Source organism: Pelophylax lessonae (assembly GCF_965119305.1).
Source record: "Pelophylax lessonae genome assembly, chromosome: 9".
Lineage (NCBI taxonomy): Eukaryota > Metazoa > Chordata > Amphibia > Anura > Ranidae > Pelophylax > Pelophylax lessonae.
The window spans coordinates 267,409,706-267,436,132 of NC_138776.1; the positions used below are offsets into that span (position 1 = coordinate 267,409,706).

The following is a 26,427-nucleotide window of genomic DNA, read 5'->3' on the forward strand; positions in this document are numbered from 1 at the left end:
CATCCCGATAGACAGATACAAAAAAGGGGTACCCCCAGTGGTTTGGGATTTTATATGCCACTAAAACACTGAAAAATATGACAAAGGAGTGTATAAATTACAATTTTATTACATAAAGAAAACCAACAATGACTACATACACATAATTATATATCCAGCAGACAGCTGGATATGCATAAAGTTAAAATTGCATGCAAGGACAGACCAGTATCCGTACAGAAGACTCCTAGGCACCATTGATGGAGAGAATCGGACAGGACCCTACGCGTTTCGGGTGTAAAAACCCTTCTTCAGGGATCAACCAAAGTTCAATGCACTAATTGTACCTATATAAATATAAATTGCATTTAGTATAATACAGGTAAAGACATATTCAAAAGGAGTTCCATTTCTATAAGAAGTATCATCATTTTCTAATAAGGGTACCTACCAAATTAATTGACGTTCCCACTCCCCCAGGTACAGGTTAGCGTAGGATGGGGCACATGATGTCCCCATCGCTACTCCCTGTACCTGGAGGTAGTGGGAACCATCAAATGAAAAAGTATTATGGGTGAGGATAAATTCCAAACTCCGAACAACAAAATCGTTCATGTTATCTTGAGAGAGATCAGATTGGGACAAGATATGGTGGATGGTACGGATGCCCTGTTGGTGTGGTATCGAACTGTAGAGAGCCTCTACATCGATAGCCACCAACAGGGCATCTGGAGGAATGGATAGCGATTCCAAAATTTGGAGCAGGTGGATCGTGTCCTTAACACATGATGGTAAATTTTGTACATATGGTCTAAAAGGACTTCATAATGAACAATCAGCCGTCCCTCACCTCAGAGGAAACTTTATTGTAAAGGAGAGAGCAGTACGGAGGGTCCACCTAGAACTGGGCCATATATGTTGCATTTGTGTACTGAAGGCCCGTATTGCACATGATACTGAGGGATCTGGTTTGTTCCACCAGAATGGTAATTTTAGCACAACATTCGTCTACCTAGAACCCCAAGAGAATCTTTGATAGTGGAAACATTTTGGATTGGCTTGAGGAGGTTTGAGTTGGCTTGTCTCCTTCCCTCTCCCTTCCTGGTTACACAATCTCAGAGATGGTTTTCGCAGAGTGGACACGTTCCATGCAGTTGGATGAGCGCATCTGATTGTAACAGAGAATTTTATGTAGCACACCCCCCTAGGGACTGCTGATGAACTTGGATCCCCCACTCCTGCACAGCCAATCACACCCGAATTTTCACAAGCACCCAGAATCAGAGAACAGTCTGTGGCTTTGGTTTTGTAATTCATTGAGGGTTAGTAACTTGAATAGGGATGGGAGATTATGGGCTGCCCACTTGACTTCAGCAAAACATCAGGGACATCTTCCTATGTACACATGTATATAGTCTCCTTCACTCTCCTCCTCTGAGGCACTTGCTCACTCCAGCTAAATCACTTGAATGGTCTGACAGACTCCCAGTCAGATTAGCAATGGCCCTTTACAGGCAGGAACTCGTAGCTCCTATTTGTGTAGTTCAGTGAAGTTAAACCGCTTGTTACTCTTCCTCTGTGGCCACTGGTCCCAGCACTACCTCTTCAGGCACTGCCAACCCACCTGGCTAAAGCTGCCTTTTTCACCAGCCCTTCAGACTAACACTTCACACCAGCCCACCCAACTGACTCTCCACTCCAGTCCACCTGACTGATTCTTCACCAGTCCACCTGGCTGACTCTCAGGAGATCTCTGAAGGATGAAGACTTAAGCACACCGCTGTCTGCAGCGAGACTGGCTACATGTGCCATTCTCCCCACTTGTTAGTCCCCAACAGTATTGCCCACTCACTCTGTCCTCTCTCTTGCTCGAGTGCCTCCAGGAAGGGCTTCCTCAGTGTGTTGTGGCAGGATCCTTCCAGCGCCCGAGCCCTGGTCCAAAGCAGGAGACCCCTCCCAGACAAGGGGGCACCTCTGAGGGCCTCGGACAGCCTCCCCAACACTGTAGTGTGTTGTGGCAGGATCCTTCCAGCACCTAAGCCCTGGCCCAAAGCAGGAGACCCCTCCCAGACCACAGGGCACCCCTGAGGGCCTCAGACAGCCTCCCCAACACTGTAGTGTGTTTTGGCAGGATCCTTCCAGCACCTGAGCCCTGGCCCAAAGCAGGAGACCCCTCCGAAACAAGGGGCGACCCGTGAGGGCCTCGGACAGCCTCCCCAACACTGTAGTGTGTTGTGGCAGGATCCTTCCAGCACCTGAGCCATGGCCCAAAGCAGGAGACCCCTCACAGACAAAGGAGGCACCCCTGAGGGCCTCGGACAGCCTCCCCAACACTGTAGTGTGTTGTGGCAGGATCCTTCCAGCATCCGAGCCCTGGCCCAAAGCAGGAGACCCCTCTGAGACAAGAGGGCACCCCTTAGGGCCTCGGACAGCCTCCCCAACACTGTAGTGTGTTGTGGCAGGATCCTTCCAGCACCCGAGCCCTGGCCCAAAGCAGGAGACCCCTCCCAGACAAGAGGGCACCCCTGAGGGCCTCAGACAGCCTCCCCAACACTGTAGTGTGTTGTGGCAGGATCCTTCCAGCACCTGAGCCCTGGCCCAAAGCAAGAGACCCCTCCGAGACAAGGGGGCACCCGTGAGGGCCTCGGACAGCCTCCCCAACACTGTAGTGTGTTGTGGCAGGATCCTTACAGCACCCGAGCCATGGCCCAAAGCAGGAGACACCTCACAGACAAGGGGGCACCCCTGAGGGCCTCGGACAGCCTCCCCAACACTGTAGTGTGTTGTGGTAGGATCCTTCCAGCACCCGAGCCCTGGCACAAAGCAGGAGACCCCTCCGAGACAAGAGGGCACCCCTGAGGGCCTCCGAAAGCCTCCCCAACACTATATCTCCATCTTCCACCCGACTGCCCCTGCTGGCATGGCCCATGTCTAGTTATGGAGTGGTCTCAGCACCCTGCCATCCTACCTCTGAGGATTGGCTGAGGCTCCTTAAATATTCAAGGCAGCTCCTTCTAACCTCCACCCACTAATTCTAGAAGATTCTCCAACTTTCTAGAGCAGAGGGCTGCCAGGATGAGTGTAACGCTCCTGCGTTTCTTATATGGTGTGGATTTTCAGCTGCAGAAATAGTTCCACGTCAGTAGTCATGTAAGAGATATGCTGAGATACCATTCCCAACCTCAATGACTCATCATGTGTGGAAGGTCTTATTTCAGCCAGTAAATACACACAATTAGCAAGCTGGTTCCTAGAGTGACTTTATGTATGTGGTAACACAATGATGAAGGTTGAGAGATAGGTTGAGTGGAGGTGGTAGGTGATAGACACTTGAAGGTGAGACAGTAGCAGATGGATGCAGGAAGGTTTAGCAATGTTGTATGATAGCAGATGATATAATAGCAGGTGGACATACAAAAGAGATCAACCCAGTGCAGAAAAGTAGCAGTAGTCTCAAGAGCTAGCAATCTAGTTTATGCAGATGTGATAAACAGTCTTTACTATGCAGAGCTAGATAGTGTAAGCTTAGTATAAGTTTATAGAGAAATCCCCTGCGGGGTACTTAGCACTATTAGCGATACAGCCGAAGGGTGGTTCAGGAGAGGCGGATGATCCAGTAGCGGGATACAGGGATCAGCGCAGCGAGGTTCCGTCAGCGAAGTAAGCTTGCAAGCATGGAAGCTTCAAGCAAGGTTAGCATCCAGGTAAGGGTGTTTGAACGAACACATGTGAGTGAGAACCGACGCCTTAAATAGCCATCTAGTCCGGCGCTGAGTGATGACAGCTCCAGTCTTAAAGGTGTATGCGCACCTTTCCAAAAGTAAATGGTGGGGCGCATACACTTGTGGAAAGTGTAATTTAGGGTACCAAAGGTACCGGAACATTACAATGAGTCACACAGCCCTGAACTTTATTAAACTCTGACCCAGATTCCATAGCTCAGCCTTAGCCCCGACAGCCTCCCAAACACTTTATCTCCATCTTCCACCTTACTGCCCCTGCTGGCATGGCCCATGTCTATTTATGGAGTGGTCTCAGCCCCCTGCTAGCCTACCTCTGAGGATTGGCTAAGGCTCCATAAATATTTAAGGCAGCTCCTTCTAACCTCCACCCACTAATTCTATAAGATTCTCCAACCTTCTAAAGCAGAGGACTGCCAGGATGAGTCACCCAGCCCTGAACTTTAGTAAGCCCTGACCCAGATTCCTTAGCTCAGCCTTAGCCCTGAGCTAAACTACAGTTTACCCACTCTCACTTCTAGCTCACTCTAGAGGGTGCTACAATTATTTTACCTGCACATGCCCCTGAAAATGCAGGGAAACATGAAGGTCAGTTGTAAAGTGATGGTGGAACCCATTCCGTTGGAACAACATCTTAAAAGTCTATTACAAGGATTTACTACATATTGTATATGGGTGCGTTCCTGCGTCCCAATAATTTTGTGCAGATACACTCTGGGTTTTTTTGATATTAACCACCTCTCCTCCGGAATGTTTTACCCCCTTCATGACCGGGGCATTTTTTTTCTATTAAGGCACTGCGCTATTTTAACTGGTAATTGCGCGGTCATGCAACGCTGTACATAAACAAAATTCATATAATTTCTTTTTCACACAAATTGAGCTTTCTTTTGGTAGTATTTGATCACCACTTTTTTTTTTTTTTTTGTGATATGAATGAAAAAATGACTGAAAAGTTAGAGAAATATATATATATATATATTCTACTTTCTTGTTATGAAACATGAAAAAATGAAAAGCTCAAAATTTCTTTATACATTTAGGCCAAAATGTATTCTGCTACATGCCTTTGGTAAAAAAAAAGTTGGTGTCTGGTATCTAATAACATTTTTGGTCGGTTAAAGTTAAATAGTTGGTTGGTTAATTGTTAAAATTGGTTAATGTGGTGTCTACAGTGTTTTTTTTTTTTTTTTCTTGCTAATAGTTTGTAATTGGGACGTGGCACCCAATAATATATTGATATGTAAATAGTCTTATATGATACCATCCTGGTGGAGTTCTATCTTGAACTTTTTCAAGATAAAGAGTGTCTTCAGATTCAACTTGGTTGTTCTCCCCTCATCCTCACTCTCTGACCTCTGGTGGGGCTCAGCCCTGCTGTTACTCATGACTGAATCATGGACTAAATAAGGAAGTGCATGACTTCTTGTGTTGGGAAGATGGCAATGAGTGATAGAGGGGGAGGGGACACTCCTCCTATAATCCCCTCATCACTCTCACTCCTATAAAAGACAGTTCTCGTTGTTTCCTCACTCTCTGACTAAGGTCCATGAATAAAGAAATGAACTGGTAGGAGATCAGAGGACCCATTTACTAGTTACCTTGAGTGGGGAATTGTAAGATCCTCAGAGACTAAGCTGCCTGATGTGGGCGGAGTCCTGGTTTAGGGGAACCAATCTGCTGATGTCTAGTAATAATCTTTGTATTTCTATTTTAGTAGATGGACGGGAGATGAGGAAAACCTCAGAGGATTGTCTCACTTTGTCTCCAGACTGTAAAGTAGCAGATGAGGACATCACACAGTATAGTCCAGGAGAAAACCCGGCTACCTCAAATGTCCATCCGGCACCACACAGTGTAGATGGACCATCGCATTCCTCTTATCCTGAGGAACCTCAGACTGTGAGGGACAGTGCCGGACCATCGTATTCCTCTTATCCTGAGGAACCTCAGACTGTGAGGGACAGTGCCGGACCATCGTATTCCTCTTATCCTGAGGATCCTCAGACTGTGAGGGACGGTGCCGGACCATCGTATTCCTCTTATCCTGAGGATCCTCAGACTGTGAGGGACGGTGCCGGACCATCGTATTCCTCTTATCCTGAGGAACCTCAGACTGTGAGGGACAGTGCCGGACCATCGTATTCCTCTTATCCTGAGGAACCTCAGAATGTGAGGGACAGTGCCGGACCATCGTATTCCTCTTATCCTGAGGAACCTCAGACTGTGAGGGACAGTGCCAGACCATCGTATTCCTCTTATCCTGAGGAACCTCAGACTGTGAGGGACGGTGTCGTCCTTCTAACACATAAGAGGTTTCCCTGTACTGAGTGCGGGAAGTGTTTTCGTTTTAAATCTGGTCTTGATGAGCATAAAATATCTCACACAGGTGAGAAGCCATATTCCTGTCCTGAGTGCGGGAAATGTTTTTCACGGAAGTCCAATCTTTGCATACATAAGAAATTACACAGGGTTAAAGGCATTTTCCTGTTCTGAGTGCGGGAAATGTTTTGTAGACAAATCGGATCTAATCAAACATCAAAGGTCTCACACAGGGGCAAAACCATATTCTTGTTCTGAGTGCGAGAAATGTTTTTCACAAAAGTCCAATCTTTACTCACATCAGAGATTGCACACAGGGGAAAAACCATATTTCTGTACTGAGTGTGGTAAATGTTTTTCAGAAAAGTCCAATCTTAACAAACACCAGAGATCACACACGGGAGAGAAGCTGTATGCTTGTGCTGAGTGCGGGAAATGTTTTACTTCAAAAGATACGCTTACCAAACATCAAAGGTCTCACACAGGGGAAACACCATACTCCTGTCCTGAGTGTGGGAAATGTTATTCAGATAAGTCCTCTTTTAACACGCATCAGAGAGTTCATACAGGGGAGAAGCCGTATATCTGTCCTGAGTGCGGGAAATGTTTTTTAAAAAAGTTGCATCTTAACAGACATCAGAGATTTCATACAGGGGAGAAGCCGCATTCCTGTCCTGAGTGCTGGAAATGTTTTTTACAGGCATCAGGGCTCACCAAACATCAAAAGTTTCATACAGGGGAGAAGCCATATTCTTGTCCTGAGTGAGGGAATTGTTCTCATTGAAGTCCTGTCTTCCTGGTCCCACACAACCCTCGAGGTGTATTAGTGAGTGCGGGAAATGTCTTCTATATGAATGTTGGTGGACATGTGGGGAAGAAGCACACCCTGATATACACCTCAGATATACTCCATGGCTGATCTTCATCATGGAAGAAACACTTCATAAGGAGATCAGAGATCACCAAAGACATGGATGAAGTGTTGTCCCGTGTTGGCCATTGATAGCAGGAGAAAAATAAAAATGGAGTCATCACCTTTCATTGGCTGAGTACATTTTGTGGGGGAAGATTTCACAAACACTTACAGGTCTGTTTAAAAAAAAACAATGACACATACTCGCTCTTCTGTGATGAATTTTAGGCATGTTATAGTTTATACAGTGATTTCCTATGATCATCAGCTTCATCTAGTGGCCATAATGTGGTATTGCACGATTTTTCCTAAATAAGGTATTTCAGGAAATATACTGATTTATGGCCACTAGATGGAGCTGCCGATCATAGGAAATCACTGTGTTAATTACCCACTTCTGGACCTCGTTCCTTGAAGTTCTAAAATGGTAGGGAAGTACAAACCCCCCCAAATTAACACTTTTTGGAAAGTAGAATTTCCTGAGAGGCATGTTGAGCCCATTGAATATTTAATTTTTTTTGTCACAGGTGTTTGAAAAATGACTAAAAAAAAAAAAAAAAACGTTTTTTTTTTTTTACTCAAAGTTGTCATTGAAATGATAATATTATATAAAATATGATAAAATTATATATTGCTCAAGCATGCCATGGGTATGTGTGTAATTACACCCCAAAATACATTCTGCTGCTTCTCCTGAGTACGGGAAACCACATGTGTGAGACTTTTTGGAAGTCTAGCCACGTACAGGACCCCAAAATCCAATCACCACCTTCAGGCTTTCTAAGTGCGTAAATTGTTGATTTCACTCCTCACTACCTATCACAGTTTTTGAGTCCATGAAATTCCTAGATAGCACAAACGCCCACCAAATGACCCCTTTTTGGAAAGTAGACATCCTAAGGTATTTCCTAAAAGGCATGTTGAGCCCATTGAAAATTTATTTTTTTTGTCACAGGTGTTTAAAAAATTACTAAAAAAAAATATTTATTTTTTTTTTACACAAAGTTGTCCTTGAAATTATATATTTCTCATGCATGCCATGGGTATATGTGTAATTACACCCCAAAATACATTCTGCTGCTTCTCCTGAGTACGAGGAGACCACATGTGTGAGACTTTTTGGAAGTCTAGCCATGTACAAGACCCCAAAATCCAATCACCACCTTCAAGCTGTCTAAGGGCGTAAATTGTTGATTTCACTCCTCACTACCTATCATAGATTTGGAGGCCATGAAATGCCAAGACCCCCCCCCCCATATGACCCCATTTTGGAAACTAGACATCCTGAGGAAATTTCTGAAAGGAATGTTGAGCCCATTGAATATTAAAAAATTTTTGTCACACATATTTAGTACGCTCACGGCAATTACAAACGTTACGGTTACTCCGTCCCCGGCTCTTGCCCTGCTGAATCTCACAATTGAAACATACCCTTCAGCCTCCAGACACACCATTTCTCGTGTGCTCTTGGCAGCTCGATTGACTATCACTAGGAACTGGAAAAAGTTACTGCCCCCTCCACTACGGGATGTTCTGGACTTGGTCCAGGAACATAGCTCGTATGAACTTATGTTTGCCTCCAGCAGAGGGACTTACCAAAAGTCTCTTTCCTTGTGGCAACCTTGGCTACAGTGGTACCGCTCCCACAATCAGTCAGCTCTTCCTTAATGTTGGGCACAGCCCGTAATGTTTGGCTAATGATGTTACTTGATATCCTTATGTTACCTCCATGATGTTGATGTACCTTTAGTTTTTACACCCTGTATCTTGTGCCCCGATGGTTGACACTGTTTTATGCTTAAAACAATATGTCCAGTTATGTTTATCCTTTTCTTATATTGTATTGTAAAACCTTCAATAAAAACATTGAATTATACATTTTTTTGTCACAGGTGTATGAAAAAATGACTAAAAATAAATTTTTTTTTTACACAAAGTTGTCATTGAAATGATATATTGCTCACGCATAGGTATATGTGTGCTGCTTCTCCTGAGTACGGGGATACCACATGCGTGAGACTTTTTGGGAGCCTAGCTGTGTACAGGACCCCAAAAACCAATCACCACCTTCAAGTTTTCTAAGGGCGTAAATTGCTTATTTTACTTCCTCACTACCTATCACAGTTTCGGAGGCCCTGAAATTTCAAGATAGCACAAAACCCCCCTTAAATGACCCCATTTTGCAAAGTAGACACTCCAAGCTATTTGCTGAGAGGCATGGTGAGTCCATGGAATATTTTATATTTTGCCACAAGTTTCGGAAAAATTAATATTTTTGTTTTCTTTTACACAAAGTTGTCACTAAATGATATATTGCTTACACATGCCATGAATATATGTGAAGTGACACCCTAAAATACTTTCGGCTGCTTCTTCCGAGTACGGGGATACCACATGTGTGAGACTTTTTGGAAGTCTAGCCACGTAGATGACCCCGAAAACCAATCACCACCTTCAGGCTTTCGAAGTGGGTAAATTGTTGATCTCACTCCTCACTACCTATCACAGTTACGGAGGCCATGAAATGCCAAGATAGCACCAGCCCCCCCCCCCCCCCCCACACACACACATTTGCCCCCACTGGCCACAGTTTGGAGACCACTGGCTTAGGGGGTAGTGGTGGTTCATAGGATAATTTAGCAGAAAAAGACATTGAGGAGGAGCAGGAGAGGGTAGAGCTGACAGATCTCTCATTATCACCAAAAACTATAGAGACACTGCGGCAAAACAAGCTGCAGCACTGAGCCCTGACCTGCATCCTTCCTAGTTGCAAGCATAGTTACCCTGTGTGCTGTAAACAAAATATATCATCCCTGACCATGCTTGCTGGACCACGTGTCAGCAGTAATGTGGACTTTGCTGCTGACTGCTTTGCCCAATGATGTCAAAACATTGCCTTCCACGTGATGGTACAATGCTGAAATGGCCTTACGTGCAAATAAATAGCAACTGGGAGCCTGCCATTGTGGTGCAGCACATTCTGCAAATTCACAGAAGGGGGCAGAATCAACCAGATAGAAAGGCAGGAGTTGTAAAGCCAGCAATTTGGACAAGCTGGAATTTAGACGCTGGGCATGTGGGTGGCACTGACTGTATTTATTTTTCCGATGCAGCAGCCGGGGCAGAGAAATTTGCCTGCTATACTTTACAGCTGGTGGTGTGCTGCTGGCAGATGTGCTGCAAGGATCTGTGACACCCTTTGCTATACCATCATCCCTTTCAGTGGAGGCTGCTGAGAGGTCAACCTCTTGATATATAGCAGAGAAAGACATCAAAGGTGAGGCGTGTAGAATGTGTCCCTTTTGTGTGTCTCTTTTTTAGATGCTCTCGCCAACGTGCTGAGTGATGGGAGGTAAATGCCTTTGCCAGCATGTGGTACCAAATAGCTGGTGTTTTTGCCATGCTTGATCTGCTTGCAGCAGAGATTACAAATTGCAACAGTGCAATGGGCTGCACATGTGCTAAAAAGGCCCACACAGCTGAGCTGTGGAAAGTGGGCCAGGAGATAATAGCTCTACAATCTGATTGAATAGGGTGGCTGCCTCTGGAGGACCTCCTGCCTCTTTGGGGTTGTGCCTCTCCCTCACTTTCCTCTTCTGCTCTATCAGGCACCCAATTAGAGTCAGTGACCTTATCATCATCATTGTCCCCTCCATCCTCATTACTGGAGTCAACTTGACAATACGCTACAACTGGGGAACACAACTGGAAAATTGTGTACCAGTGTTCTCCCCTCTCTGTAGGCTCATGTTCCTACCTTCCTCAACCTCAGAATAAACATCAGAATCAAGTAATGGCTTTGCATCCTCAAAAATCAAATGGCTGATGCTGTGGTCAAATAACTCAGCTGTTCCTATTTCCTGAGCGTGTGTTCCAGACTGACTCCGGCTTCCATCCTTGCCTTCACTCCTTGTTGTTCCTGCGACCTTATCCGGATTCGTGTCATCCAGTGACTTCTGTTATTCCAGGACTTCCCTTTCCATTGTATTCCTGCCGGTATTGCTTATTGGAGCACCGTCCCTGCCAAGCCCCCGTGCACAGATTCACAGCCCAGGTGGCTTTCTTACCTGGTCACCTTGGACTGTGGATATCTGCAAGGGTGAGCGTACATCTCTGCGTTACAGACTCCAACAAAGTTAAGCTCCGTGACACAGGGGTTACAAAGCCCAGAAAAAAATGGAAATTGATTTTTCCCCTTTCAGAATAGATATTTTGAATGTCCTCAATCTGCAACTTTCAGAACACTGTGTGCTATTTCTCTCCATGTACAGGAGTCAGCACTGTTAGCCAATAGATACCTACACAGCACAAGGCTGTGTTCACGCTACGAGATGTTTCTCGAAGCGGCAGTTCCTCTGAGCTCCACACTGGTGATCTCACGTCTATCCAGACAGGAAGTGATGTCAGATACAGACAGGAAGTGATGTCAGGTGCAGACAGGAAGTGATAGCAGGTAAAGATAGGAAGTTCCGGGTTAGAGGTGAGTCGGGAGGAAGTAGAGAGGAGACATTGTTGGAAGTGGCAGCAGAGGAGGTAATAAGATCTTATTTTCTATTTACACCCAGTAACCCCCCATTATGTCTGTCCTCTTATTCCATAGTCACTGTGACGTCTTTTTTTTTTATCTCCAGCAGATGATGATACACACATATATGGTGTGGAAACCTAGATTAACCTTTTCAGAGGCAGAACATTTCCCCACTTACGGGACCGCAACATTGTCTTCATTTTGTAGATAAATTCTAGTAGTATGTTCTTCTAAAAAAACAGTACTGACAATAAATAGACAAGACAATGACCATCCTGACCATACATGGCCTACAAAGGGCAATTATTACACTACACAGACAGCCAATTCACACTACAAGAGGTTTCTTAGGGCTGCAGTTCCTCTGAGCTCCACAAGGAGGTGATCTCTCTTATATCCAGACAGGAAGTCTCTATGGAAGACAGGAAGTGATGTCAGTAGGGACATGAAATTCCATGTGGTAAAGAGGAAACATTGCTGTATCTGGCAGCATAGGGGATATTAAGATATTTTATACTTACAAAAAAACGCTAAATAATTCTTACTTTAATCTTCCAATATTATCTCTCTTTAAGAAAGCCTGAATAGATAAAATGATGACACGAATGAGGATGGAGGAGGACCGGAGTCACATTACTGAGAAGATACTAAACCTCACCCTGGAGATCATCTACCTGCTGACCGGGGAGGTGAGGAGGATTCTGGGAGGTCACATGACATCACTCTTATCTCTATTAATAAAACACAGACCTGACCGGAGAGGTGAGGAGGATTCTGGGAGGTCACATGACATCACTCTTATCTCTATTAATAAAACACACCTGACCGGAGAGGTGAGGAGGATTCTGGGAGGTCACATGACATCACTCTTATCTCTATTAATAAAACATAGACCTGACCGGAGAGGTGAGGAGGATTCTGGGAGGTCCCATGACATCACTCTTATCTCTATTAATAAAACATAGACCTGACCAGAGAGGTGAGGAGGATTCTGGGAGGTCACATGACATCACTCTTATCTCTATTAATAAAACATAGACCTGACCAGAGAGGTGAGGAGGATTCTGGGAGGTCACATGACATCATTCTTATCTCTATTAATAAAACACAGACCTGACCGGAGAGGTGAGGAGGATTCTGGGATTCTAACATGATATTCCTATTGGTTCTCCAATACAGAGATTTCCTCTTCTGAAGTCAGGTGATCATATGACCATCACAGTGCCTCCATGTGACTCCCTAAAACCTGAGAGACACAACATGCAGAAGATTCTAGAAGTCACCAAGAAGATGGTGGAGCTGCTGACAGGAGAGGTGAGCGGTGCTGGGAATTCTGGGACATTATCCAGTAACAGACAAGGGATGTGTCTGGATGGTGACTGTATCATTGTGTGTGTCAGGTTCCTATAAGGTGTCAGGATGTCACTGTCTATTTCTCTACGGAGGAGTGGGAGTATTTAGAAGGACACAAGGATCTCTACAAGAACGTCATGATGGAGAATTGGCCGCCCCTCACATCACCGGGTAAGAGGAGACTTTATTGTAAAGGAGAGAGCAGTACAGAGGATCCACCTAGAACTGGGGCCATATATGTTGCATTTGTGTACTGAAGGCCCCTATTGCACATGATACTGGTCTGCGTGCTGGGAGCACGAAGTGCAGCGCTCCCAGCACGGAGCGGGCTTCCAAAATAAAAATAATAAACAAATATTGGAGCACTAATAACGATAGAAACATTAATGTAACATGATTGTAAAATAGTTATAATAAAAATGATGAAACAGGAATAATAAATAAGTTCATAGAAAGTCCATATAAAGTAATCAAATCCAGGAGAGAAATGGGGTAGATGACACCACCAATCCCAGAGGAAGGGTGACTGGAAAGTCAGGAAAGACACTTCACACCCTCTGTGATGTGATAGTCTCCTTACCAGTTCAAGTGGACCACTAGGTTATAGGTGGTCAAACCAGGTATCTCATCTATCCAAACAAGATGTTCCTATGTTCCTAATTCAGAATTTTATCGATACACTCGGGATTTCACCTCCTCTACGCCAATGGAATATCTATGTGGGCTTTTCGACAAACACACTGACCACATATCTAAAATTTACCTCTGCCTCTACAAAGCTATTTGATATGCATAAATGGGAGCTAGATATGGGAGAGAGTTTGGAAGTTGAAGAGTGGAGTAAGTTGGCCCAAGGTGCATCCAAATCATATAATAATACCTCGTTGACCGAGGTGAACTACAAGGTCTCCCTGAGGTGGCGCATGGTGCCCGGCGAGAGTAGCGTCCTATGTCCTGCAGTACTTCAGAGGTTGTGGAATGGATGGCACGATTTTACACATTTGGTGGACTTGCCCAAAAGTGAGGAGGTTTTGGATTAAACTTACAACTTCATATACTCACTCATTTAGGTGAACCTCATTTACCCCTTCCACCCACGCAATAGCGGAATGACGGCTTATTTTGCCGGGAGGACATCAATAGATTTGCTCAGGTGATCACAGATTGGGGGAAAGAGCCAATCACAGTGGCCCTTTCCACGTGATCAGCTGTGTCCAATGACCGCTGATCACGGATGTCAACACAAGCTGGTTATCGGCTTTTCTTTCCTCACACTGACAGCGTGGGGAGGGGAGAAGAGAGCCAATAACCGGCTTGTGTCCTCATTATCAGTGCAGTCCCAACAGTGCTGCCAATCAGTCCCCACCAGTGTTGGCAATAAGTGATCATCAGTGCTGCTAATCAGTGCTTACCAGTGCTGGCAATCAGTGCCCACCAGTGCTGGCAATAAGTGCTCATCAGTGCTGCCAATCAGTGCCCACCATTGCTGCCAATCAGTGTTCACCAGTGCTGGCAATCAGCGCCTACAAGTGCTGGCACTCAGTGCCCACCAGTGCTGGCAATGAGTGCTCATCAGTGCTGACAATCATTGCCCACCATTGCTGCCACTCAGTGCCCACCATTGCTGCCACTCAGTGTTCACCAGTGCTGGCAATCAGCGCTGGTAAGCAGTGCAGGCAATCAGTGCCCACCAGTGCTGGCAATGAGTGCTCATCAGGACTGCCAATCAGTGCCACCATTGCTTCCAATCAGTGCTCACCAGTGCTGGCAATCAGTGCCCACCAGTGCTGGCAAACAGTGCCCACCAGTGCTGGCAATCAGTGCCTACCAGTGCAGGCAATCAGTGCCCACAATTGCTGGCAATGAGTGCTCATCAGTGCTGCCAAACAGTGCCACCATTGCTTTCAATCAGTGCCCACCAGTGCTGCCAATCATTGCCCACCAGTGCTGCCAGTCATTGCCCACCAGTGCTGGCAATAAGTTCTCATCAGTGCTGCCAATCAGTGCCTCCTCATTAGTGTCACCTATCAGTGCCCACCAGTGCTGCCTCATCAGTGCCACCTATCAGTGCAGCCTCATCAGCGCACATAATTTCCCATATCCCTATATATTGTGTTCATTAGGATGCATGTCCAAGAGCCTTTTTTTTTTTTTAAATATCAATACTCCCCGTTGATACCACAGACTGTGGAAGAGAGTTCCACATCCTTACCGCCCTGACAGTGAAAAACCCCTCAGGCAGCTTAAGGTTCAACCACTTCTCCTCTAGTCTCATCGTGTGGCCCCGTGTCTTCTTGTACTCTCTGAGACTGAATAGTTTCCTACTTACGTTGGGATCACCATTGAGATCTTTGTACATCGCTTTTATATCTCCTCTCAAGCGCGAATAGATTTAGTGCTTGTAGGCGTTCCTCGTAATTAAGGTCCTCCAGCCCCCTTAATAATTTAGTTGTCCTTCTCTAGACCCTCTCCAGCTCCAGCACATCCTTCCTGAGGATTAGTGACCAGAACTGGACGGAATACTCCAGATGTGGCCAAACCAGAGTTTTATAAAGTGGCATACTAATCCCCTCATCACTCTCACTCCTATAAAAGACAGTTCTCGTTGTTTCCTCACTCTCTGACCTCTGGTGGGGCTCAGCTCCGCTGTTATTCATTACTAAATCATGGACTAAATAAGGAAGTGCGGGACTTCTTGTGTTGGGAAGATGGCAATGAGTGACAGATGGGGAGGGGACACTCGTCCTATAATCTCCTCATCACTGTTGCTCCTATAAAAGACAGTTCTCGTTGTTTCTTCACTCTCTGACTAAGGTCCATGAATAAAGAAATGAACTGGTAGGAGATCAGAGGACCCATTTACTAGTTACCTTGAGGGGGGAATTGTAAGATCCTCAGAGACAAAGCTACCTGATGTGGGCGGAGTCCTGGTTTAGGAGAACCAATCTGCTGATGTCTAGTAATAATCTTTGTATTTCTATTTTAGTACATGGACGGGATATGAGGGAAACCTCAGAGGATTGTCTTCTCACTTTGTCTCCAGACTGTAAAGTAGAAGATGAGGACATCACACAGTATAGTCCAGGAGAAAACCCGGCTACCTCAAATGTCCATCCGGGACCACACAGTGTAGATGGACCATCGTATTCCTCTTATCCTGAGGAGCCTCAGACTGTGAGGGACAGTGTTGGACCATCGTATTCCTCTTATCCTGAGGAACCTCAGACTGTGAGGGACGGTGCCGGACCATCGTATTCCTCTTATCCTGAGGAACCTCAGACTGTGAGGGACGGTGCCGGACCATCGTATTCCTCTTATCCTGAGGAACCTCAGACTGTGAGGGACAGTGCCGGACCATCGTATTCCTCTTATCCTGAGGAACCTCAGACTGTGAGGGACAGTGCCGTACCATCGTATTCCTCTTATCCTGAGGAACCTCAGACTGTGAGGGACGGTGCGGGACCATCGTATTCCTGTTATACTGAGGAACCTCAGACTGTGAGGGACGGTGCCGGACCATCATATTCCTCTTATCCTGAGGAACCTCAGACAGTGAGGGATGGTTCCGTCTTTCCAACACATAAGAGGTTTTCCTGTACTGAGTGCGGGAAGTGTTTTCGTTTTAAATCCCGTTTTATTACACATAAAAGATCTCACACAGGTGAGAAGTCATATTCCTGTTCTGAGTGCGGGAAATGTTTTGTATACAAATCAAATCTTGCCTTACATCAGAGGACTCACACAGGGGAGAAGCCGAATTCCTGTCCTGAGTGCGGGAAATGTTTTTTACGGAAGTTTAATCTTTACACACATCAGAGATCTCACACAGGGGAGAAGCCGTATTTATGTTCTGAGTGTGGGAAATGTTTTTCTACCAAGTCCATTCTTATCAAACATCAGAGATTACACACGGGGGAGAAGCTGTATTCTTGTGCTGAGTGCGGGAAATGTATTTCAAACAAGTCCAATCTTTACAAACATCAGAGATCTCACACGGGAGAAAACCCTTTTTCTTTTTCTGAATGCGGGAAATGTTATATTAAAAAATCAGTGCTAACCAAACATCAAAGGTCTCTCATAGGGGAAAAAACATTTTCCTGTCCTGAGTGCGGGAAATGCTTTTCAGATAAGTCCCATCTCTTCACACATCAGAGATCGCATATAGTGGAGCTTTTTTCCTGTTCTGAGTGCGGAGAATGTTTTTCAAGCGATTTACACCTTTATCGACATCAAAGATTGCACATGGGGGAGAAGCCATATTCCTGTTCTGAGTGTGGGAGATGTTTTGTAACAATATCAGAGCTTACTACACATCAAAGGTCTCACATAGGGGAAAAACCGTATTCCTGTCCTGAGTGTGGGAAATGTTTTCCAGATAAGTCACATCTTTCCAGACATCAGAGATCGCACACGGGGGAGAAGCCGTATACCTGTCCTGAGTGTGGGAAATGTTTATCGAGCGAATCACATCTTTACAGACATCAGAAATCGCACACAGGAGAGAAGCCATATTCTTGTGCTGATTGTGGGAAATGTTTTTCACAGAAGTCCCATCTTTCCAGACATCAGAGATCGCACACAGGAGAGAAGCCATACTCCTGTCCTGAGTGCGGGAAATGTTTTTCAAGGAATTCACATCTTTCCAGACATCAGAGAATGCACACGGGGGAGAAGCCACTTTCCTGTCCTGAGTGAGGGAAATGTTCCTTACTGAAGTCCTGTCTTCTGTACATCAGGGGTCCCACACAACCCTGGAGGTGTATTTATGCCTTGAGTGCGGGAAATGTCTTCTATATGAATGTTGGTGGACATGTAGGGAAGAAGCACACCCTGTTATACACCATGGCTGATCTTCATCATGTAAGAAACACTTCATAAGGAGATCAAAGATCACCAAAGACATGGATGAAGTGTTGTCCCATGTTGGCCATTGATAGCAGGGGAAGAATAAAAATGTGCGGTCGGGCTGAGAAGCACTTCCAGGCTTATGGGAGACCCCGAAACCCCGCTCCCCTCCCTCATTTCTCCCCATTTCTTCTTTTCTCTCTCTATCCTTTTCTTCGACTCCATTTCTTTTCCCGTATTTGTCATATAATTCTCTTTATCTTGCACCCCACACTTCGTATCTTGGACCTTTCAGTTGTTACCCTGCGTGACGAGGTTACTCTGCATGGTCATCCATCATTGTTTTACATGACTTGACTTGACTTGTTTCTATTGACTTGCTTTGTATTCTTCCATTGTATATCTGCTGGCACAACCAAACTTCGTAAGTTCGACTTTCTTTGGAAATTGAAGTGTATTCCGATGAGACTTGGACATGTTTGTATTCGCCCCTGTACACTGATGTGTTCTTCCAATAAAACTTTTTGAACAAAAAAAAATTTAGTCCTTACCATTCATTGGCTGACTAACCCCTTCACGGTAACCAAATGCAAAAATAAGGCCACCAAGGGACTAGGCTTTTTTTTCAGCGAAGCCGCTTATTTGCGTATCTCCCCTTTGTGCTGGGAGCATGTCTGACAGAGAGCCCAGGCCCGTACTAAGGATCAGGACCCAGATCTCCTGATTCCTGATCGCTGAGATAGCCTCTGATTGGCTACCACAGTAATCAGTCACTGTGAAGCCCACCCCGTGTCTTTTTTCTCTGTGAATGGAGCAGAGAGATACATTGTAACGTGTGTTGTGCCATCAACATTCTCATACGTAGGCGCCTGTGAGGTGTGCGTTTATGGAAGGACTCAAAAAGTTTGGGTGAATGAGGTTTAAGTGCTTGGGTGTAAGCTTACTTTTATATTTTTTTCTTTTAACTTTATTGCTTTCTTAAAAGGAACCAATAGCCTCGTATGTGATAGGATATTGTTAAGACAGGTTCTTTTCAATTAGACATAAGGGGTCTAATAATGCAGATGTTCATTGGTCTCCCTCCCTTCTTCATGGCAACATCTGCCATATCGGGACCAGGCCCACAGGTAGGATAGCAAAGCCTTGGAAACTTGGCAGGGGTGGTGACTGATGGGAGAAGGATTCCCTTATATCAGTGGTCCCTTACATTAGTGACCAATGGGAAAAGTAGCTCCTTATATTGGTCAGTGTAGTGTTTCCTTACATTGGTGACCAATGGGAGAAGGACCTCCTTATACCAGTGGTCAGTATATTGGTCTCTTACATTGGTGACCAATGGGAGAAGGACCCCTTATATCAGTGGTTACTGTAGTGGTCCCTTGCATTGGTGACCAATGGGAGAAGGACCTCCTTATATCAGTGGTCAGTGTAGTGGTCCCTTACATTGGTGACCAATAGGAGAAGGACCTCCTTATATCAGTGGTCAGTGTAGTGGTCCCTTACATTGGTGACCAATGGGAGAAGAACCTCCTTTAATCAGTGGTCACTGTAGTGGTCCCTTACATTGGTGACCAATGGGAGAAGAACCTCCTTTAATCAGTGGTCACTGTAGTGGTCCCTTACATTGGTGACCAATGGGAGAAGGACCTCCTTATATCAGTGTAGTGTTCCCTTACATTGGTGGCCAATGGGAGAAGGACCTCCTTATATCAGTGGTCCCTTACATTGGTGACCAATGGGAGAAGGACCTCCTTATATCAGTGGTCACTGTAGTGGTCCCTTACATCGGTGACCAATGGGAGGAGAACCTCCTTATATCAGTGGTCCCTTACATTGGTGACCAATGGGAGAAGGACCTCCTTATATCAGTGGTCAGTGTAGTGGTCCCTTAAATTGGTGACCAATGGGAGAAGGACCCCTTATGTCAGTGGTCAGTGTAGTGGTCTCTTACATTGGTGACCAATGGGAGAAGGACCCCTTATATTAGTGCTCAGTGTAGTGGTCCCTTACATTGGTGAGCAATGGGAGAAGAACCTCCTTATATCAGTGGTCAGTGTAGTGATCCCCTACATTGGTGACCAATGGGAGAAGAACCTCCTTTAATCAATGGTTAGTGTAGTGGGCCCTTACATTAGTGACCAATGGCAGAAGGACCCTTTATTTTAGTGGTCAGTGTAGTGGTCTCTTACATTGGTGAGCAATCAGAAAGGCGCCCCTTATATCAGAGGTCAGTGTAGTGGTCCCCTACATTGGTGACTAATGGGAAATGGACCCCCTTATATCAGTGGTCAGAGTAGGGGTCCCTCACATTAGTGACCAATGGCAGAAGGACCTTCTTGTATCAGTGGTCAGTGGGAGAAGGACATTCTTGCATCGTCATCAGTGGGAAGACTGCCCCTCTTACAAGTCATTGATGTCAGTTGTTACTGAGAGACAGAAATAGTCCATTGCTCAAGGAATCCCTAGAAACCTTTGGAGGAACCCTGGCTGAGAAAGGCAGTAATATTCCCTAGGGAAAATTGTGATTTGATCCCCTGCAGATTGTGTAAGTTTGTCCACTTACAAAGAAATGTCAGGTCTATAACTTTTATCATAGGTGGATTTTATATTAGAGACAGAATATCAACCAAAAACCCAGGAAAAAACACATGATACAAATGTTATAACTGGAATTACAGTTCAATGAGTAAAATAAGTATTTGATCCCCAAGCCAAACATGACTTAGTGGAGAAACCCTTGGCAAGCACAGAGGTCAGATGTTTCTTGTAGTTGGTGACCAGGTTTCCACACATCTCAGGAGGGGTTTTGGTCCACCCTTCTTTACTGATCTTCTCTAAATCCTTAAGGTTTCCTGGCTGTCGCTTGGTAGCTCGAAGTTTCAGCTCCCTCCATAAATTTTCTATAGGATTAAGGTCTGGAGACTGACTAGGTCACTCCATGACCTTAATGTGCTTCTTCTTGAGCCACTCCTTTGTTGCCTTGGCGGTATGTTTTGGGTTATTGTCATGCTGGAAGACCCATCCACGACCCATCTTCAGTGTTCTGGCTGAGGGAAGAAGGTTCTCATCCAAGATTTTACACTACATGGCCCCATCCATTGGCCCCTCAATGCGGCAAAGTCAGCCTGTACCTTTTGCAGAAAAACAGCCCCAAAGCATAATGTTTCCACCTCCATGCCTGACTCTGGGAATGGTGTTCTTAGGGTCATAATCAGCATTTTTCTTCCTCCAAACACAGCAAGTCGAGTTAATGCCAAAGAGCTCAATTTTGGTCTCATTTGACCACAGCACTTTCTCCCAATCCCTCTCTGAATCATTTAGATGTTCATTGGCAAACTTCAGATGGGCCTGTACATGTGCCTTGAGGAGGGGGACCTTGTGGGCGCTGCAGGCTTTCCATCCATGCCGGTGTGTTGTGTTACCAATGGTTTGTTTCTGACTGTGGTCCCAATTGCCTTGAGATAATTCACAAGCTCCTCCCGCGCAGTTCTGGGCTGATCCCTCACTTTTCTCATGATCATTCTTACCCCATGATGCGAAATCTTGCATGGAGCTCCAGACTGAGGTGGATTGATGGTTATTTTGTATTTCTTCTATTTGCGAATAATCGCTTCAACAGTTGTCTCCTTCTCACCAAGCTTCTTGCTGATGGTCTTGTAGCCCATTCCAGCCTTGTGCAGGTGTACAATCGGGGCTGCAGTTCCTCTGAGCTTCACAAGGTATTGATCTCACTTCTACCCAGACAGGAAGTCTTTATGGAAGACAGGAAGTGATGTCAGGAACAGATAGAAAGTTCCGGGTGAGAGGTGAGTTGGGAGGAAGTAGAGAGGAGACGTTGCTGGAAGTGGCAGCAGAGGAGGTGATAAGATCTTATTTTATATTTACACCCAGTAACCCCCCCCCTCATGTCCTTCTCTTCCTCCATAGTCACTGTGCCCTCTTTTATCTCCAGCAGATGATGATACACACATATATAATGTGGAAACCTAGATTAACCCCTTCAGGGTCAGAACATTTCCTTCATTTTGGAGATAAATTCTATCTAGTAATATGTTCCTCTAAACAAACATCCCTGACAATAAATAGACAAGAAAATGTCCATCCTGACCATACATGGAACTACAAAGGACAATTAATACACTACGCGGGTAGCAGGGACAAACAGGAAGTGATGTAAGGGACAGACAAAATTCCATGTGGTATGAAACAGAGAGGAGATATTGTCGGACCTGGCAGCAGAGAAGATAAAAATTATTTTTATTCATAAGAAACTGCAAATAATTCTTACTTAAATTTGGCAAATTTATCTCTCCAAAAGAAAACCTGAATAGATAAAATGATGACACGAATGAGGATGGAGGAGGACTGGAGTCACATTACTGAGAGGATACTAAACCTCACCCTGGAGATCATCTACCTGCTGACCGGAGAGGTGAGGAGGATTCTGGGAGGTCACATGACATCACTCATATCTCTAATAATAAAACACAGACCTGACCGGAGAGGTTAGGAGGATTCTGGGATTCTAACATGATATTCCTATTGGTTCCCCAATACAGAGATTTCCTCTTCTGAAGTCAGGTGATCATATGACCATCACAGTGCCTCCATGTGACTCCCTAAAACCTGAGAGACACAACATGGAGAAGATTCTAGAAGTCACCAAGAAGATGATGGAGCTGCTGACGTTAGAGGTGAGCGGTGCTGGGAATGCTGGGACATTATCCAGTAACAGACAAGGGATGTGTCTGGATGGTGACTGTATCATTGTGTGTGTCAGGTTCCTATAAGGTGTCAGGATGTCACTGTCTATTTCTCCATGGAGGAGTGGGAGTATTTAGAAGGACACAAGGATCTCTACAAGGACGTCATGATGGAGAATCAGCCGCCCCTCACATCACCGGGTAAGAGGAGACTTTATTGTAAAGGAGAGAGCAGTACGGAGGGTCCACCTAGATCCCCCATCATCTGATAAACACATAGAAACAATGCATTCAGTCAGTGTGTGTGTTTCCTACAGATGGATCCAGTAATGGGAACCCACCAGAGAGATGTCCCCGTCCTCTGTATTCCCGGGATTCCACACAGGAAGGTTACACCATATATCACAGTGGCAAGGTTGGTGGATGGGGCATCTAGAACATGGAGATGATATGTGGACTTATTATGTGAAGTTATATTTTCTCTCCTGTTCTTGGTTTAGCGCGAAGATCTGATAAATATAAAAGTGGAAGTTAAAACAGAAGAAGAAGAGACGTATGTGAGGGATGATCAGCAGTCTATGGAGGAGGATGGAATAACGGGGACATTTATAGAGGAGGACACTCATACAGAGATCAGCACAGGTGGGTCATTAACACTATATTGTGCATTATTTAGTCCAGATACTATATAGTCCTATTTGTTGTATCTTATACAATATGTTGTACATAACATACTCCTGACCCCTGCACTATATACTCTATGGTGTACATTACATACTACTGACCCCTGCACTATATACTCTATATTGTACATTACATACTCCTGACCCTGGCACTATATACTCTATATTGTACATTACACACTCCTGACCCCGGCACTATATACTCTATATTGTACATTACACACTCCTGACCCCTGCACTATATACTCTATATTGTACATTACATACTCCTGACCCCGGCACTATATACTCTATATTGTACATTACACACTCCTGACCCCTGCACTATATACTCTATATTGTACATTACATACTCCTGACCCCGGCACTATATACTCTATATTGTACATTACATACTCCTGACCCCTGCACTATATACTCTATATTGTACATTACATACTCCTGACCCCGGCACTATATACTCTATATTGTACATTACATACTCCTGACCCCTGCACTATATACTCTATATTGTACATTACATACTCCTGACCCCGGCACTATATACTCTATGTTGTACATTACATACCCCTGCTCTCTCCCCTCTACCCACTGCTATATATACACATAATATGAATTCTCTTTTGTTACACCCATTTCCTACCAGCTGGACATTTTATATCTGATGATCTGATTGGAGGACAGACTTTTACATGGTGATAATAATGTGATAATATCCTCCTACTTTGGAACCTTAAACCACTTCAGCCCACGATTCGGCACTGCATTACTTTAACGATCAATTGTGCGGTTGCGCGACGCTGTACTCAAATAAAATTGATGTCCTTTTTTCCCCACAAATAGAGATTTTTGGGGGTATTTTATCACCTCTGCGGTTGTTTCTTTTTGCGCTATAAACAAAAAAAGAGTGACAATTCTGAAAAAAAATATATATAAATTTTTTAATTTCAGCTGTGAAACGTCCCATAAAAAATCAAATTTCTTCATCGTTTTAGGCCAATTTGTATTCTGCTACATATTTTTGGTAAAAAAAAATCCCAATAAGTGTATATTGATTGGCTTGCGCAAAAGTTATCGCGTCTACAAACTAGGGGGAAAGATTTTTTTTTTTTTTACTAGTAATGGCGGCGATTAGCGACTTATAGCGGGACTGTGATATTGCTGCAGACAAATCGGACACCTAACTGACACTTTTTGGGGACCAGTGACATTAATACAGTAATCAGTGCTAATAATATGCACTGTCACTGTACTAATGACACTGGCTGGGAAGGGGTTAACATCAGGGGCGATCAAAGGGTTAAATGTGTGCCTAGGTTGTGCTTACTCACTATGGGGGAGGTGCTATGACTAGGGGAGGGCAAAGATCTGTGCTCACACAGGATCAGTACCTTCCCCTCTGTGGAAACGACAAACTGCCTTGTTTTCCTGTGTCCTGTGGCGGGCGCCGACGGACATGGAGTCCACAGTACCTGCCGCTAGGCTCCCTCTGTGACCACTGGTTTTCGGGATACATGCGCCCCAGACCAGGAAATGCCAGATCACCTACTAGGTACGTGAACTGATACAGAGCAGCCACCCTCCTGCAGTATGTCTATGATGGGGGGTCCGCAAGTGGTTAAAAAGAAAGTGATAATGAGGGAAAAGTCAGCAACCCAATGATGGTGGTCTTCAGGATCAGTCCAGTCTTCATCTTGTTTGTTCTCCCCCCATCCTCACTCTCTGACCTCTGGTGGGGCTTCACCACCCTCACTCTCTGACCTCTGGTGGGGCTCAGCCCCGCTGTTATTCATGACTAAATAAGGAAGCGCGGGACTTCTTGTGTTGGGAAGATGGCAATGAGTGATAGAGGGGGAGGGGACACTCGTCCTATAATCCCCTCATCACTGTCACTCCTATAAAAGACAGTTCTCGTTGTTTCCTCACTCTCTGACTACGGTCCATGAATAAAGAAATGAACTGGTAGGAAATCAGAGGACCCATTTACTAGTTACCTTGAGGGGGGAATTGTAAGATCCACAGGGACAAAGCTGCCTGATGTGGGCGGAGTCCTGGTTTAGGGGAACCAATCGGCTAATGTCTAGTAATCATTTTTGTATTTCTATTTTAGTACATGGACGGGAGATGAGGAAAACCTCAGAGGATTGTCTCACTTTGTCTCCAGACTGTAAAATAGAAGATGAGGACATCACACAGTATAGTCCAGGAGAAAACCCGACTACCTCAAATGTCTATCCGGCACCACACAGTGTAGATGGATCATCGTATTCCTCTTATCCTGAGGAACCTCAGACTGTGAGGGACAGTGCCAGACCATCGTATTCCTCTTATCCTGAGGAATCTCAGACTATGATGGACAGTGCTAGACCATCGTATTCCTCTTATCCTGAGGAACCTCAGACTGTGAGGGACGGTGCCGGACCATCATACTCCTCTTATCTTGAGGAACCTCAGACTGTGAGGGACGGTGCCGGACCATCGTATTCCTCTTATCCTGAGGAACCTCAAACTGTGAGGGACAGTGCCGGACCATCGTATCCCTCTTATCCTGAGGAACCTCAGACTGTGAGGGACAGTGCCGGACCATCGTATTCCTCTTATCTTGAGGAACCTCAGACTGTGAGGGACAGTGCCGGACCATCGTATTCCTCTTATCCTGAGGAACCTCAGATTGTGGAGGACGAGGACGGTGCTGTCCTTCCAACAGATAAGACGTTTTCCTGTACTGAGTGCGGAAAGTGTTTCATTTCTAAATCCAAACTTAATGTGCATGAAAGAACTCACACGGGAGAGAAACCATATTCATGTCCTGAGTGCGGTAAATGTTTTTCACAAAAGCCCACTCTTCAAATACATCAAAGATCTCACACAGGTGAGAAGCCGTATTCCTGTCCTGAGTGTGGGAAGTGTTACTGTTTTAAATCTGATCTTTACGCGCATAAAAGATCTCACACAGGTGAGAAGCCATATTCCTGTCCTGAGTGTGGGAAATGTTTTTCACGGAAGCCTATTCTTTCCACCCATCAGAGAATACACACAGAGGAGAAGCCGTATTCCTGTCCTGAGTGTGGGAAATGTTTTTCACAAAAGCCCAGTCTTCAAATACATCAGAGATCTCACACAGGTGAGAAGCCGTATTCCTGTCCTGAGTGTGGGAAGTGTTACCGTTTTAAATCTGATCTTGATGCGCATAAAAGATCTCACACGGGTGAGAAGCCGTATTCCTGTCCTGAATGTGGGAAATGTTTTTCAGACAAGTCCACTCTTAACAAACATAAGAAAATACACACAGGGGAGAAGCCATATTCTTGTGCTGAGTGCGGGAAATGTTTTTCTTTAAAGTCTTTTCTTTACAGACATC

General features: G+C 45.0%; 2 protein-coding genes across 2 annotated transcripts in view; both read left to right on the forward strand.

Annotated features, from left to right (window-relative positions):
* The window catches only part of LOC309563975 (uncharacterized protein), a gene marked incomplete at its 5' end in the record, with an annotated part of 36,090 nt that extends 28,965 nt beyond the window's left edge, over nt 1–7,125 (forward strand). Inside the window, one exon of the mRNA XM_082268605.1 lies at nt 6,860–7,125. The remainder of the gene's footprint in view (nt 1–6,859) is intronic.
* Nucleotides 1–26,427, forward strand: part of LOC309562972 (uncharacterized protein) — a 581,033-nt gene that overhangs the window by 168,063 nt on the left and 386,543 nt on the right. Inside the window, 4 exon segments of the mRNA XM_082267298.1 lie at nt 6,191–6,620; nt 16,423–17,518; nt 25,860–25,938; nt 26,023–26,383. Of these exon segments, the coding sequence (XP_082123424.1) occupies nt 6,191–6,620; nt 16,423–17,518; nt 25,860–25,938; nt 26,023–26,383 (1,966 nt within the window).